General features: G+C 40.2%; 1 protein-coding gene across 2 annotated transcripts; it reads left to right on the top strand.

The window, feature by feature from the left end:
- The first annotated feature begins 1,503 nt into the window (after nt 1-1,503).
- On the top strand, nt 1,504-10,787 carry LOC124868848 (transcription factor AP-4-like). Of its 2 annotated transcripts, none has more exons than XM_047366475.1 (7): nt 1,504-2,254; nt 6,174-6,339; nt 6,486-6,584; nt 7,673-7,843; nt 8,794-8,946; nt 9,083-9,238; nt 10,311-10,787. In XM_047366475.1, the coding sequence occupies exons 1-7, from the start codon at nt 2,166-2,168 to the stop codon at nt 10,464-10,466; spliced, it is 990 nt and encodes a 329-aa protein (XP_047222431.1). In that variant the 5' UTR covers nt 1,504-2,165; the 3' UTR covers nt 10,467-10,787. The 2 variants fall into 2 exon arrangements, with proteins under 2 accessions (XP_047222431.1, XP_047222430.1); XM_047366474.1 differs by having other exon boundaries at nt 1,516-2,254; nt 7,673-7,855.
- The last annotated feature ends 6,146 nt before the right edge of the window (nt 10,788-16,933 follow it).

The following is a 16,933-nucleotide window of genomic DNA, read 5'->3' on the forward strand; positions in this document are numbered from 1 at the left end:
AGACTTAATTCATTAGAGAAGAGATTTCATCTTGATTTGAATTTTATTTCAATCCGATTTAGGCTGCTTCATTTAGCAGAATACCAGTTCTGAACATGTAAACAACAATTTTGACATTTTTTAGAACTGGTTGCATTTTATTGTAAATTAATAATAAAAAGGTTAAAACAGTAATGCTGAAAATATTTCTGTACAATACTGCCACCTACTGGACTAAACAGGAATATCCCCCCAGTCTTTTTACCACATGTTTTGTGAGATCGCTGTTTAAATGTCTCCCTTTGGACAGTGGATTAAATTAGTTAAATTAGTTTCCTTGTTTGTCTACTAAAATGACACCAAAATAAACCTTAAATAATCTATAAAATAAATAAAGCTAATCTCACTACCCGCCTGAAACTAGCAGTATAATTTAACAATAGGCATTGGTTATTGATTGATTTTGTGTGCAGCTGCTTTTTTTCTAATATCTGATTATAACATTGTGTATACAGTTTTAACTGTTTCTATAAGCTGAGTTTTTTGTTGGCTCTGTTAAAGTATCTGATACCTCTAGGCAGCTTTTAGTGGGAAGGCAGATAGGTAAGAAAAGTTTATCTAGAAAGCACCTTTGCCAGATACACAGTCACAAAAGACTGTAAAACAGGACTACAATTAAATTACAAACAGTATAAACCTAATAAAAAGGTTAAACGCTTGTAAGTCATAAATTATGACTTACAAGCCTAATAAAAAATGAAATGTTTCAACTATTTTTTTAAAGCATCCACAGAGACAGCAAAACAAGACCATATACTCGCTCAGCCTCCTGTTTTTTAAATGTCTGAGAAATAACTAACAGACATGATGCAATATTCTTTAAAACCCAGATCAGAAAAAAAATATTCTTCATTTAGAATTTATTATTATTGTTATTATTATTGCATAATACAATTACTATGTTTAATTCTTTTACAAAAAAATGTATTTTTAAGATTTAATTGTGACATTCCTGTTTTGTTGTGCTATATGTAATATATAAGAATTATCACAATGATACCTATTATTTATTTTATATTACATATTAATCCTGTTTTTAAATATAAAATAAACAATATAGAATACATTATATAAACATGTTTTTGAGATGCACCTGCATAAACAGGCCTGTTCAATAAATTAGAATATTTTTGAAAGGTTCACGTATTTCAGTAACCCAATTCACTAGATGAAACACATTATATAGCTTAATTACACTCAGACTGATGTTTTCAAGCCTTTATTTCTGTTAACTATGATAATTTTCCACTCACATTTAATTTTTTTTATTAAAATAATACATCAGAACAATAAGATCCTGCTGATGGGTTAAGGACCTAACCTGAGGATGGGTTAACGGCCCTGTCCAGCTCTCCTAGTAACTGCCTGTCTCCTGTAATCTCCTCCAAGCTCTGGAGACAAAGTAAACCTTCAGGCAATGACAAATATTGATGTGTCTTCCTGGTGGAGTTGGACTGCCTGTGCAACCTCCGTGGGGTCCAGGTATCGCCTCATGCTACCCGTAACAGCCCCGTTTTTAGGGTCTTCTTCTTTGGAGTTTAATGGTGGTTGGAAATTAACTTGGCATAGAGTGTGGTTTAATATATATATGTGTGTGTGTCTTCCTTTAATTCCTCTCTTTGTTCTCACAGCTTTCTTTGTCCCGCTGACTGTTTCCATGAAATCTCATGCAGTTCTGATCCAGTCTGTTTGTTCAGTGGTGGCTGATTTGCAGAACTGCAGTTCCTGCTGCGGAGCTTCAACAACAGAGCCCTGCTTGTTCGGTTTTCCGGAAAACCAGCTCTGATTCCAACCAGCTGTTTCCCGCCTCACACGGATCAGCTGCACACACACACACACACACACACACAGCGTCGTAGTAGGCGGAGGCTGGAAGCCACACACACACACACACACACACACACACACACTGAAGGGAACCCCATCAGCTGTGGAAAGAAACACAGCTCGAATTTACTTCTAGTTTTTCCTTCCTTCTCGGGTTGAATTTTAGTGCGGGGTTTTAGGATTGACGCTACTGGGGGACACTTTGGGAGTCCTGCGATATAAACGAAACACGTAATACTTCACGAGTGGGAAGGGGAAGAAAACAGCAAACACGAACTACAGAAGGTGGCTGTGAAAGCATGGACTATGTCAGGATGCCGACAGAGAAGATAACATCCCTGCAGCACTTCAAGCGGACGGAGAAGGATGTTATCGGAGGGCTGTGCAGGTGTGTAAGCCTCAAAATTATAAAATGGGGTGCAGCGGTACCATGTGCATGAATGATTTTCTTCATGTGGCCGTGGCGTGTGTGTTTGTGTGTGTGGTGCAAGGGGGACTTCAGGTAGCATGCTAGCTGTTAGCTACTGGCAGCTGGAATCCGCTTCTTGAAATTAGATGGTTTTTGTCACATCTGTGGCTGCTGGGCGCTACTGTAGACAAACTATACATTTTAAATGTGCTGGGCGAGTTATTTATGTTGGCGAAAGTATATGTTTGGGATATTTGCGAAAAAGCGAGGTGGAGTGAATGCATTCACGTCCAGATGGACGCCAACCACGTGGTAGTTAACATGATCGCCGCAGCCGCACCAAATCACGTTTCAAATCACAAAGTGTATTAAAACCTTAATCTGTTTTCACCGATAAACATTATTAAATGCTTTCTGGACAGATGTATAACATTTGCGTTCGTTCAGTGGGGTTTCGGCTTTGCGTGTTCGAACAGCTGCTCCCTGTAGCGGACGTCGTTGTCATGTGCTAAAATTAGTTTAGCTTCGCTAGCTAGTCATATGTCGCTGCGCACTTGTGACGCAACCATGTAGACTGTGTTAAGGCTTCTTTAAACTCCATGTTCACACCACTTTTTCTTAATTTAAAAGTGTCGCCTGGCGCAAGCTGTGGTGAACACAAGCGTATATCTGCCTCTTCACTGTCCGCGGACAAAGCATTAGCTCGGTGCTAATGGCGTCCAGCATTGTTCTCGGTGCCAAGGGGGCCTGCTGCTGCTTCTGCTGGTGGTGTCAAATTTCACTAACCGCTACCGTTCGAAGACGCGCCCCCTGGCGGTAGCAATGAGCGGAAAGTCCTCACTCTAGAGTGTGACGTCATGTTACAGCTGGCTTGTTTTTCATCACTTGTCTCGGATTTATACCTCAAGCTGAATATTTATTCAACGAGTCCCAACGTAGCTAACCTTTAATATTAGTAAAAGGTCCGACTTGATCATATATGCAGGTTAATTCTGCCAAAGTGCTTTAAAAGCTGAAATGTTCCTCAATTTCCTTTGTGTCTCATTTGTTACTGTAAAAAAAAAAAGCTATGTCCGTTGTTAAAAACAGCAACATAGAGCATTCTTCTTATAAACATTATTTTTCAAATGAAACAATTCAGTTATAAAATATTTTTAAGATTGAATGTGATCCGCACCATGCATGGCTTCATAAACCTCAGATTAAATGTTAGCGTAAACTGAACATGTGCTCACGCTGATTCTTAACATAAAGGTGCATGAACATTATCTTAGACTATTTGGTTTATTTGAAAAATTTCTATTCATATTCAGGTAAGTCAAACATAAAACTTCCAACATTATGCCCCAGCTATGTTGTAAACAAGAATGAAAAATGTAATTAATAACTTGTGGTATTCTGATTAGTAAATAAGTAGCTGTGTTTGAGAGCTGCAGCTGAGCCAGGGGCATAATCACCAGTCAAACCATTGGCACAATAACGGCAGCTGCAGACTCGCTGATGGTGACATACCCACATATATTGCATCCTTCCAACAGAAATATTTGGGATTTTGGCTAATTTTAAGAGTTGTATATCAACATACTTTATTTACTCTGTAAAGAGATTACATTTTTTGCATTGGCCTATAAATGGCACACATCATTGTTCTCAGAACTGTTGTACAAGTACCACTGTTGGTACTTCCACCTACTTTAGTGATACTCTGAAGCGATTTTGTTATTTGATGAATTAACCTCCTATGTGGTATTTCATTTACTTCTGACGTCAATACATGGATTTGAGAATGACATTCAACTCTTTGAGTTCCAGTTTGAAATTCAGAAACACTGCTATCTGCTGATTGATATGGTCCTCAACCAGGCTTACACCTGCCGGTATTACAAGCTAATAATGGTTTTCTCTGCATTTTGTACGTTCATACACTGTCGCACGATCACTAATAAAGGCTCTATAAGTCTGCATGTGTGCGAGATCAAAGGATTGTATTTGCACTGTTGATACAAATAATCAAAAGCGCAACTTAAACGGTTTATTACTCGACAGTCAAGTTTTATTAACAAGTCCGCCATGTTTTTGAGGTCAGGGTTGGTGAGAAACCTTTCTTCCTCACACAGAAAATGTAATTTCTTTTTCAATTTTGTCAAATTTTCCGACTATAAACCTTAGAGTTCCCATTTCTGAATGAAGACGAACCACTAATAAATAAGATTTTTCTTTTTATTGGTCCAACTTATACTGTTTTAAAATGTAATTAAAGATGAGAAATATTAATAACAAAAATATTTGCTGAAATGTTTTCTAAGGTGAGAAGATTCTCAGTGATCAGATGGCAGTAAAGGTGAATGAAACAGACGCACACAGCACTGGTTGAAAGAGATTTCCATTTTATTTACCCACAGAGCACGGCTGCTCAGCTCTCTGTTACACTGAGCTTTAAAGCCACGTGAACCGCATTGTGTCTGACCTTCCGACTTAAACGTGGCAGATCCAGTTCTTCAGGTTTGTTTTGACCGTTTTTGTCGTTGGTGTTGCCCCCGCCCCCCTCATAGTAAATAAGAAAAAGGATTTTACCAGCATGCCGTCCGACATTGTAAGGTGGAGAGGGTAACTGAGTTCAGCCAAATTCACCACCTCTGTGGAGCTAGACTTCAGGAATGTGAAGAGGTCGCCATCAAAGCTCCAGGTTAAAGGTTCGCAGCATCATTGTCAGTCTGCAGACCGTTTTCCCCGCTGATGCTGCCACTCTAACAAAGAATTGCACACTATGTTTATGATTTTTCTTTCTTGAAGGGGCTTTTTTGAATGTTAAAATAAATGCAAAGTTGTACTTATGGGTTTCCCTTTTTATATTTCCTATGTATACAAATAATACAAATGCAGTGAATCATAATAATCATACTATGCAATGCACCAAAACTTAGTTTTGACATAATTTTACTGATGGTCTGCAACGGTTATGTACTCCAGCCTTAGTTTTTACCAAGGCTTACCTCGAGGGGAAAAGATGCAGCGTTTTTAGGATCTCCAGAGCTTTCCAAAAGTATTCATATTTCTTCAACATTTTCATGTTTTGCCACGTTACATCAACATGTTTTAGATTTTGTGTGAAAGACCCGCTCAAAGTAAGGCATTATTGTCACATGGAAAGGAAATAATAAATTCTGTAGAATCACCTTTTGCTGCAAGGTTTGGACTTTGACTGGACCATTCTACCACATGAATTGGCATTGATCTAAACCACTTTATTGTTGTTCCAGCTGTAAATTTAGGGTTGTTGCCCTGCTGGAAGGTGAAGATCTGCAACAGCCTCAGGTCTTCTGCAGCATCTGTTTCTCTTCCAGTATAACCCTGTATTTACCTCCAGCATCATATTCCAGCTTCCCTGTCCCTTCGAAAAGAAAACCTCCCCACAGCATGATACTGCCCCTGCCATGTTTCACTGTGCAAACAGTGTTTTAATTTACAGCGTTTTTACTGGTCGGACTCTGTTGACTAATTAGGGGGCCTATTGGTTGCACTGGGTTTCTTTTGGGGTTATTAGGTTACAATATACTGAGAGGAAATGCATGCCACTCTTGAGGTTTGTATTTGCAATTAGTGTAGAAAAACATGCATCCTTTTCCTACCGCTTAACATTGACGCCCTACTTTGTGTGTTTCTGTCACATAAGCTATAAAGTAAAGAAACAGAAATTTGTGGATGCAATGTAAAAAGGTTCAGTGGTTATAAGGCACTCTGCAGCCAGCTTGGTCCAAGTTCTCTTCTGACAAAGGTTTTATGCAACACCAGCCTTTTGGCAGAAGTTTTACTTTCTACTTTAAGGTGCACAGATGTGAATGATGAAGACCTTTGTCACTTCGTGGTAGAATAATTTTAATCCTCTGATTTCTTTCAGCTTGGCGAACATCCCCCTCAGTCCGGAGACGGCCCAGGACCAGGAGAGACGAATCCGCCGGGAAATAGCCAACAGCAACGAGCGGCGCCGTATGCAAAGCATCAACGCTGGATTTCAGTCCCTCAAAACACTCCTGCCCCACACAGACGGCGAGAAACTCAGCAAGGTAGTCTTTTTCTTTTCCCGCTCTATAATGAGAAACTCCTTGAATTTAAGGTCATTCATCTCTGATGTTTTCACGGACTGTCAGGAATTTCTTAAACCCTTCTAATGTTGTCCCTAACTTGAGCTTGCGGTTTCTCCTTTTGCAAGGCGGCCATCCTTCAACAAACAGCAGACTACATCTTTACCTTGGAGCAAGAAAAAACCCAGCTTCTAACCCAGAACAACCAGCTGAAACGCTTTATCCAGGTAACCCAAACCTGACTCACACATTAAGCTGCGTTCTGTGGGTTATCGCTATTAGAGATTATTGGATTCAGCAGGTCAGAGCAAATCTGCAGCTTGGTCCGACCAGAGTTCCTGTTTAGTTAAATGAAGTTTTGGGCTGCAGATAAAACATAATTTTTTGAAGTTAGGATTATGACTATAATCGTAGGGTTTTGCATGTTACTGGAAACGGTAGCTCAGGTTTCATTGATTTAAAAACTCAGTGTGAGGGTGTTGCTCATTTTCCCCCTTTGACATTTTCATTTTCTGCATTTGCAGTTTTTTGCCTAAATAGCTGCATCATGTTTCGTAGTCAACAGTCATCCTTTCTTCCTCATCTTTAGATCAGTTAACACTGACTTTGACCGCAGATGTCATTTTCTGACTTCCACTCTTAGTCTGCTGTAAGGAAATTGCGGTAAATGACTCAGATAAATATTATTATCACTCAGGGGTATTTTGGTTTAATTAGAAATAGGGTGGAATATAAAATCTGCAGTAAGTAATAAATACCGAGCTTAAAAAAAAAACAATATGTAATGGTTAGTACATGCCTACTAACTTGCTTGTTTACAGGGATGAAATGTTCGTGCCGTTACCTATCAGGTGAGTTTTTAGGTTTACAGGGTGTGTTTTTGTGAGGCTTTCCAGTGAGGGGTCAGGAGCAGGGGTCAACTCTGAGCAGGTTGCTCCTCCCACTTCAGCGAAGTTCTTTTAACGACTGAGAGGCTCCTGACAGAGGCCACTAACCAGTCAGACAAGAACTTTATCTGCAGCAGAACGTGTCTGGCAAAAAATGTTGTCCTGTCCTGTATTTCAGGACAGGACAACTACAAAGTTTGAATCCCGAGCAGTGTGTGATGAGGTGCCTCGGGGGTTGTTACGGTTTTACAGCTGGGTGGATTTTTCTGATAACCCCACAGGCTTGATCACTCTCAGGTCCCATTGTTGAAAACTTCTCACCCATTTCTAAGGGCCTTATGGTGTCGTTTATTCCTGTGTCCAGGCAGGGTGTCCGTTTTGGTTTATTGCTGTTTTATGATACATTTGTTTCAACCTTCCCGTCACAGGAGTTTAGCGGCTCATCGCCCAAAAGGAGGCGAGCCGAAGAGAAGGACGAAGGGATCGGGTCTCCGGACGCGCTGGAGGAGGAGAAGGTGGAGGAGCTGAGGAGGGAGATGATCGAGCTGCGGCAGCAGCTGGACAAGGAGCGCTCGGCTCGCATGCAGCTGGAGGAGCAGGTGATCTCAGCTGTGCGTTTAATCATTATAAACTTCTTCACTCTCACCATATATTTAACAAGCTGTAAATACGTCCAGAACGACCGCCATCCTCAATGTTAAGACAACAGACCCTTAACCCATGGTTTAGAAAAGCAAACGTTGAAACACAATTCGGACGGTGGCGCTGACACATTTATCAGTGCAGCAGCCAGTTCCTGATTGGGTCACATCCTGAATCTACCTGAACAGCAGGTTAAAGCAGCAGGTGCTGAACACACACACACAGAAACTCAAACAAGCTGTTTGAATGGAAGGTAAACAGCAACACCTGCAGCAGTGCAATTATAAAGAGAGCTGACTTGGATCCAAAATTAATAACGTGAAGTCCTTTAAAAAATTAAAAAGCCTTGAGGAGAGGTCTCCTACATCTACAGAAATAGTTTGATCTCTTTAAATTATTCTTATGGTGATCCAAAGCATTTTGTTATTTTTTGGGAGGGTTTTTGAACAGTTCACACCATTGTCACTATGTATCTTCCAAACGGGGTTTTTTATGTGTCCATCAGAACATTAATACATGCATAATACGTTAATACGTACGTAAAACATCAAGACCGTGATGTCAGGGAATCTCTTTGCAGGGATGCCAAATAAACATAATCTAATTACAAAAAATAACAAAAGGACGATCAAATATTAACTGTAAAAATGTTTTTAGTGATATTATGACGAGGCTCCAAGCTGGCACTGGTCCTTATTAAAGTACCAGTAATAGACTGGTCCTGCACCAGCCTATAGTTAAGAACTGGAACTACTTTAATGGAAAAACCCTAAATGAGAAATTCTCATGCTTTTTCTGTGACTGCTGTATGTTGTAGGTAAAGTATTGCCTAGTCATAAATACTCCACACAACCCCCTTCTAAGGATATGCTCTGAATGCGTGAAATGGATTCATTTCCACTTGCAGGTACGGTCTCTGGATGGCCAGCTGCAGCCAGAGCGTCTGAAGGTGATCACCCAGCAGGTGGAGGAGGAGCAGGCACTCATCCAGAGCCAGACGCTGCTGCGGCTACAGCAGATCCACGCGGCTGCTGCAGACAGACAAGCACACAGTCCTCAGGTAGGTAACACTCTCTCTTCTGAAGGATCTGTACTGCAGATTGCTCAGAAAATTGGAGAAAATATGAGTCCCTGTCTTAAAAGCTGTGACAAACAGGATCTGGGCTTTGGTTTCATTCTGGTCTTCTGTCTTTCAGGTGCTGGCTCCACCTGCCCCAACCCACCACCCCACGGTCATCGTCCCAGCTCCAACACTAAACCAGCACCATCACGTCACCGTGGTGACCATGAGCCCACCTGTCCCCACCAGCACCGTGTCCACCTCCAGACAGAACCTGGACACCATTGTGCAGGTCTGAGCTTGTTTTAGCTTGAGCAAAGAATCCTGCAGGTCAATATAAAGATGCACAGATCCATTTGTTTGCTTGCAAGGAGCTGGTACATATAGACAGGCCTCAGATGCCTGTTTTAGACAGACCAGCTCTTCACAAATCAAATCTTTTAGACGTCCATCTCTGGACATCTAAAAAAAAAAAGCTAGTCCCATCGTTCTTGTTATTAACTTCAGAAAGTTGTGGTGAAGATGGCTTCATGAAGACCATCCATGTTCTGCAACTGTGATCTGGTTTTTGAAAACGGCTCTAAGAGGATCTCTTCGTCATGCCAGTAAAGCTGGAAGCCATCAGGGCCGTCCAGATCATATGGCCATTAGATCATACAGTTTTGTTCCATCTTTCTCTGGCCCATGTTTGGTGCTGACCTGCTAATCTCGACATAGACAGTATGTATCGTGGGAGGAGATGTGTTTTCTGTATCATAAGCCCCTCCTTAAATGCTAGTTAATGGTTATTTAGGTGCAGCCAGCATCAATAAGGGCCTTAATGTGGGTTGAGGATCAGCCGGTGTCTTTACGGACCTCTCGGACCCTCTGGTTCTGCACAGGTCACTTTTTTTGGTTTACTTCTTGACTTTTTTGGTCCCATAATCCTCAGGGTCTGTTAAAAAGTGTAAAATGACTCTTGATGCATCCAACCTTGGCAGCTATTAAGTGTTGCAAGAGGCCTTGCATCAAAACAACGTTGCCACGCTCAAGGACAAAAGGCCTTTTTGGTTTTCTCATCAGGGTATTGGGACAGAAAATTGCATAAAACCAGATTTTTGGGCAGGTTTTGATTTTGTTGGGCTATGCTCCTAACCCTTAGATCAGCTTCTTTGAGTTTAACTGCAGTTTTTAATAGTTTGCCTGCTTTCCTTTCTCAACTTAAAACCTGGTTGTTATCCAAGTTGCTGCTATCCAAACAAAAAAACAACAGTATTTGGAGGTTGATTTCAGGACCAGATACGATCAGTTCTAGCTCTTCTTGTTCACAGCGCATTCTCCTAGCCGCTTAGTGACAACGTTCTTCTCTTCTCTCGTCCTCCCAGGCCATCCAGCACATCGAGCGCACTCAGGAGAGAAGAGCCAGCGCGGAGGACGAACAGAGGAGAGCCGTCATCGTCAGCCCCACCCACGTCGCCATGGACACCGCGTGCTCGGACACAGACACGGACACAGAGGGCGAAGACTGTTTGATGAACTGACACGCCCCATGAACTCGTGCCACTCCCCCCGACACGCACACAAACACCTACTCACTGTAAGATTCCCTCCAGAAGCTTGACTACTCATGCAAATCTGTCTTTGGCATTACCTAAACTCCTAAATCCAGTGGTTTAAGCTCTGCGTCAATTCTCGTACTGTAATTTTTGTATTGAAAGGGTAGGACGGTCAGCGTGCAGAGGAGTATCCGTAGGATCTATACACTCTGTAGCTACTTGGATAATCAAACGGTCTTCTCGTGGAAAAGGAAAAAAACTTGGCCGCTCACGTTTGTTGTTTGCGTGCTCTCCATACAGTCACAGCATCATCATCATAACCCATTTTTTCTGTCACTCTGACTGTGTAACTACAGTCTAATGGAGTGAGTTTATCAGCACAGTGAAGAAGGGAATCTTCATTTACCAACGAGTTGTTGATGTTTCTTTTATTTTATTTCTGGTGGCTGTGAAATCTTAAGCTATTCTAAATTTCAAAATTTGATTATTCACATTAAATCTGATTTACTTGAAGAAAAAAAAGCTGTTTTTTAAACTCTAAATAAGCCCTTAGAAATAAGCTGAATTCCTTTTCTGGTCGTTCAGTTTGGATGTTTGGTTTACGCCAGGGCCACCAACCCTGGCATAAAATATTTTGTTATAATTTAAAGTTAACAACTTAGTGGACTTTTCTTTTTACTGGTTCGAGCTTTTTTTTGTTCTCATAAAGAGAGAGGTGGGGCAACGATACGCTTTTAACTTGATGTTAGCTTATTGCATGAAAACATTCAGGTGAGGATTTTTGTAAATATATGATCAATCCGACACGGTTTGACTGAATCAGACTCTTCTTTTGAATCTACAAATATTTCCATTGAAGTTCTGAAACAGATGGGCATAAATCATGTTTCCAGCATTTCCCCCTAAAGGCCTGAGTCCACCATCTGGTCTTGGTGACTATGCACTAGAGATGTTGGGATTTATGCAGTTCCATCTTTTGTACATTTTGTTTGTTTTTTTTGTTGCTATCATTTAACCATAAGGTGAAGTTCTCTATGCACCATGTATGAAACTTGACATGTTTAAATGGAAGAATGTAGTACTTATGAGGTGCTTGTTTTTATTCATCACCGTGGTTATCTGCTGGGGAGCAGCGAGTTGAGGCCAAAAGTAGACGTAAATAGTCACCTTTCCTTTGAGTTCCTGCACATCTAGTTGTCAGATATTATATTGATCTCAACAATAGAGGAGTTAGCTTTCTGGCATTTCTTCATTTGCAAAAATATCCTGTAACTTTGAAGAATTTAGAGAATAGGAGTTTAACCAGCAACAGATTCTCATGCTTTTAACAACCTAGAGTTAAGAAACAATTTGTTTTGTTTCAATGTCAAACAGAACAGAAACAGTTTATCCTGCTCGTCGTGAGACATTTGACTATATTTGTTTTACCCGAGGCAAATCAAATCAGCTTTCTCTTTCTTTTAAGCAAAGGAAAAGTGCAAGAGCCTTCTTTAAGCCAGCTTTCTGGCTGTGCACAGCAACAGGTGAAGGTGGGGTTGGCTGCTGCAAACTCTGTGCTCCATACAGCCAGAGGAAAAGCCTGCGTAGCGCCAACGTTTTTAGTATGACTGAAATGATTCATACGTTTTGAGAATAGAACCATTCTGGTATAACCTTACTTAAAATAGGTCCTGTACCTTTAACAAACTTCGGCACAAAAATGTTTATTTGCTTTCATTTCAGAAACAACAGCAGCAATTATTCCTACAGCTATTAAAATATGTTTATCATTATAGTTCTGATCTGTAACAGCCCCATGTTTGTGAGGACGTGGAGTATTTCCAAATTCACAGATTTCTCTGTGTTGTAAGCGAGGCGAACATGTGCAGGGCCTTCTTTCAGCCAGCTGGCTAGCAATGCGCAGCATCAGGTGGGGGACGGGGTGCTTCATTACTCTAAGCTGCAGACAGCTGAAGAAATGCTCGGTTCCCTCGTGGTTCTTTCTCTGGCATCTCACTGTAGGAACCGTGTGTTGTTTGCACTATTTGAATCTGTGACCTTTTAAAATCTAGATGCCAGTGATCGACCTGTGTCTGGTGCCTGCGTTTTGAGTTCGTCAAACATGGTGTATAGCTTGGATGATAGAATTGAAGTGGAAGTTTAGATCTTTTTTTTTTGTTATTCAGGAGCAATATTGACCTAAAAGCTCATCAAATTTCAGGAAAAACCATTTAACTTTCAGCCCTTGTGCATTGGCCAGTATGTTAACTTTCAGAAAACAGAAATGTTACAAATAATCAAACTGCTTATATTTCAAATACCAAGAATTCTTCTTAATGCTGCTAAAACAACATATTGTTGATTATTATAATTATAATGTCTACAGAATATGTCTGTCCAGGTCTTTTTGTGACTGGCAATACTTACAAATGACCATAGTTGTTTTTGTTTTAAGCCAGCTGACTTTCAGTGTGCAGCAACTGGTGGGGGAGGGAGCACCGCGTTACTCTATCCTCTATACAGCCAGTGAAATCTGTATTCCTGCCGTTTCTGCAGTTTAAAGTCTAATTTATGAGATGCCAGAGAAAGCGCCAGAGTTCTCTCTGACTGTAGAAGCGTTCTTTCAGCCAGCTGACTGGCAGGGCACAGGAACAGATGCAGAAGGGACAGTGCTGAATTAGTCTGTGCTCCATACATGTGGAGGAAACTCTGGTATTTACTCTGGCATCTTGTTAAAGGTATATAAAGCATAGGAAAGTATTTAATGGAAACTTTTCCCTGTTTTGAGACCAGAACTCCTTTAAAACCTCGATATTCCTCAGAACAGGTACCAGCCTATGCCTAGTGCCTCCATTCTTTGGGTTTTCTGAAATTATTACCTTGAGAATGCAGGAGATGGAGGAAGAGTTGCTGTTGTTCTTCATGTGCAAAAATAACTTTTAGCTTCAGTTAATTTAGGGAAACGAATGATAAAAGAAGAACAATTGAACCATTCACAGCTTTGGCTGGAAAACTGATGACCCCTCAGTTTCAAATTTGCAAGTACCAGAAACACTAAACACACAGGTTTTGACACTGAAGCTGCACAGGAAAGCTCTGAAGAGAATTGCAGATGCGGCACTCGTAATCCCCGCGGCCCCATCTCTCCTCGTTTTTTTAGTTTGAAAGGCCACAGGCAAGTGCACCTCGTGTTACTTTACTCGTGTTTCTGCTGGGACTCGGACTGGAAACCCCCCGCTGCAAGCCTGTCTCATGTCATACTCGATTCGATTCGCTGATTTGATGCTGTAAACATTCCTTCGTTTGGTTTTGTTTCTTTTGATGTTGTGTGTTCTGTTGCCAACCAAATGCATCTTATTTTTTTTTCTCGTCTTAAGGAAGTTTTTGCTATGATTTTGTTATATTGTTGCATTCTGTGACACTGTCTTGTGCGAGATGTTTGAATTCTATTCATTTACTCATCAGCTGGTTAGAGTAGTATGTTCATGCCAAACATGGGTGGGAGGGAGGGGGTTACACATCATTTGTGAAGCTTTGTTAAAGGGTTTAGTGCTGCGCTGATCAGAGTTGGTCCACAGCCTAAACACCCCTCAATGGTTCTGTACATTTTGCTGGCAGCAAGGCTGTCTTTTGATGGATTTTTTTATATATATATATATATATATGAAGCACTTGTTCTGTACTGCCTAAATCCTTGTTTTTCTTATTTGCTGCCTTTTATGTTTTCTAAGCTCTTTTCCATGATGCAGTTTAACATTCGTCGTCGTTCAGCTCTTTATTCTTCATTTGTCTCCTGTTTTCCATTTATAGTGACGAGCCTTTTTATATTTTGTGTGTCTTTATATTTTTTTTCTCATCAGTCCAGGGCGCTGCCAAGCTGTTATATTTTGTTTATTAAAAAAAAATGGGTGAACTGGCCTTTGTAAAAACAAAAAATAAAATTTGTACTTTTTTATTACACTCTTTGTTTCATTGACTTTTATTTATTGTTTAACGTTATTTGTCCACTAGGTGGCGACATTTCTGCATTTGGATGAGTTTCATTAAACTTATCCTTAAATTTATCCTAGTCGGATATTGGTAATTTAGGAAAACCCCTTAACAATTGAATGCAAAGCAATAAATCATGCTAGGGCTACTTGCTGACCATTTCTGACATTTTTATTTTATTTTTTAAACTCCCAAAGCAGTCAGGTTTCATTGTCCCTTAAGTGATACAGTGCCATGAAAGTAATTACCCTCTTACATATTTCTTTGGTTTGTGCTTTTTATTTGTCACACTTTAATACTATAGATTATCAAATAAATTTTAACATCGGACAACGATAACCTGAGAAAATTCAAAATGTGGCGTTTAAAAGAAAACTTAGCTATCCAAATCCTGGTCCTGTGGTCCTGTGGTCCTGTAGATAATGCAAAATGGGATCATTTACTAATACAGCAAAATAAATTTGAATGTTGTGAAAAGGTTTGATATTTATCTCACTCATTTCAGAAAGTCACACTCATAAGTACACATAGTGAAATAGTTCAAGCCTTTCTTTCTTGTAATTTTGATTATTATAACTTACAGATAATGAAAACCCAAAATTCAGGGTCTAATAACTGAAAAAGTTAAAGTGAAAAGAACCGTCTTACCTGGGCTAAGGAGAAAAAGAGCTGGATGGTTTCTCAGTGGTCCAAGGTCCTCTTTTCAGATGAAAGTAAAGTTTGCATTTTATGTGGAAATCCCAGAGTCTAGAGGAAGAGTGAAGACGCACAGATTCCAAGTTGCTTGAAGTCCAGTGTGAAGTTTCCACAGTCAATGATGGTTTGGGGTGCCATGTCATCTACTGGTGTTGGTGCACTGGGTTTTCCGAAGTCTACAGTCAATGCAACAATCTATTAGGAAATTCTAGAGGACTTCATGATCCCTTCTGCTGACAAGTTTCTTTTCTTGGAGATGCAGATTTTATTTTCCAGCAGGACTTGGTATCTGCCCACACTGTCAAAGGTACCAAAGCTGGTTCAATGACCATAGTGTTACTGTGCTTTATTGGCCAGCAAACACCCCTTTCAAGAACCCCATAAAGAATCTATAGGTTGTAGTCAAGAGGAAGATGGGAGACACCAGACTCAACAATGAAGATGACCTGAAGGCTGATATCAAAGCAATCTGGGCTTCCATTACACTTTAGCAGAACCAAAGGATGATCACCTCCATGACACGCCACATTGATGCAGTAATCTATGCAAAAGGAGCCCCAACCAAGTACTGGGTGCAAAGGAACATACTTTTCAGAATCCTGACATTTCTGTTTAAAAGGTCCTGTTTTTATTGATCCAATATTCCAATTTTGTGAGACAGAATTTCACGTTTTCTTTATCTGTAAGCCATAATCATCAAATTCCAATTCATGGGTAATGAAATGAGTTTCACTTTTCTAACTTTTTTGACAAAAATGTTTAAGTTTTTCACAATATATTCATTTTGGAGCTGTGCCTGTTTTTAAAACTTTACCAGAAGCTGGTGAGAATGGAAAAGGCTTTAATCTACTTTTGAAAATATTTAGATACGGGGCCTCTCTCAAGTCTATGAGGGGTGAATTTCAAACATGTACCATCCAGACTTACTTAAAGAGAACCTGACAACAGTAGGCAAAAATATGTCAAAAAGGAACATTTTATGCTTCAATTTAAAATTCAAAAACATACGAGAAACATAATAATAGATATGTTTTAGTTTAAAAAGACTTACAGAGCCATGAACCACAATGAGATCCGTCCATGAGAGTTCTAAGGTGAAACCCCTGCTGAGGAAAAAGAATGCCGAGGCCTGTCTCATATTTGCCAAAAAAACATTAATGATCCCCATGACTAACAGTAAAACATGATGGTGGTAGCCTTATGGTAAATGAACTGAACTTATATAGCGCTTTTCCAGCCTTACAGACCGCTCAAAGCGCTTTACACTAGAGCCACACTCACTAACGCTCACACATTCATACACCGATACGCAGATCGGTAGGCAACTTGAGGTTAAGTGCCTTGCTCAGGGGCATATCAACATATGGCAGGAGGAAGCTGGAATCAAACCCACAACCTTCTGATTGCAAGACAACTACGCTTTATGGTCTGGAGCTGCTTTCCTTCTTAAGGACCAAGTCTTGAGTTAAGTCCAGATGAACTACTGTAGCATGACTTTAAACAGGTCCTGTTTTAAAGGGTGGCACAAGCAGTTTTAGGTTTAGGAGACATTTAGTTTTTCATGTGGATCTGTCCTTGTTTGGGTGGCCTTTTTCCCCTAATTAATAAATCTTTGGAAAATTACTGTTTGAATTTACACATGGTATTTTTGTCTGATGTTAACATTTAATCTGGAACATTTGAGTGTGACAAATAAGCAAAAATAGAAGTAATCTCAAAAGGGGGCAAATATTTCATGGTATAATAAGGATATTCAGGATCTTTGCAGAAGTTTATCCACAAAATGG

Source organism: Girardinichthys multiradiatus, chromosome 5 (assembly GCF_021462225.1).
Source record: "Girardinichthys multiradiatus isolate DD_20200921_A chromosome 5, DD_fGirMul_XY1, whole genome shotgun sequence".
Classification (NCBI taxonomy): Eukaryota; Metazoa; Chordata; class Actinopteri; order Cyprinodontiformes; family Goodeidae; genus Girardinichthys; species Girardinichthys multiradiatus.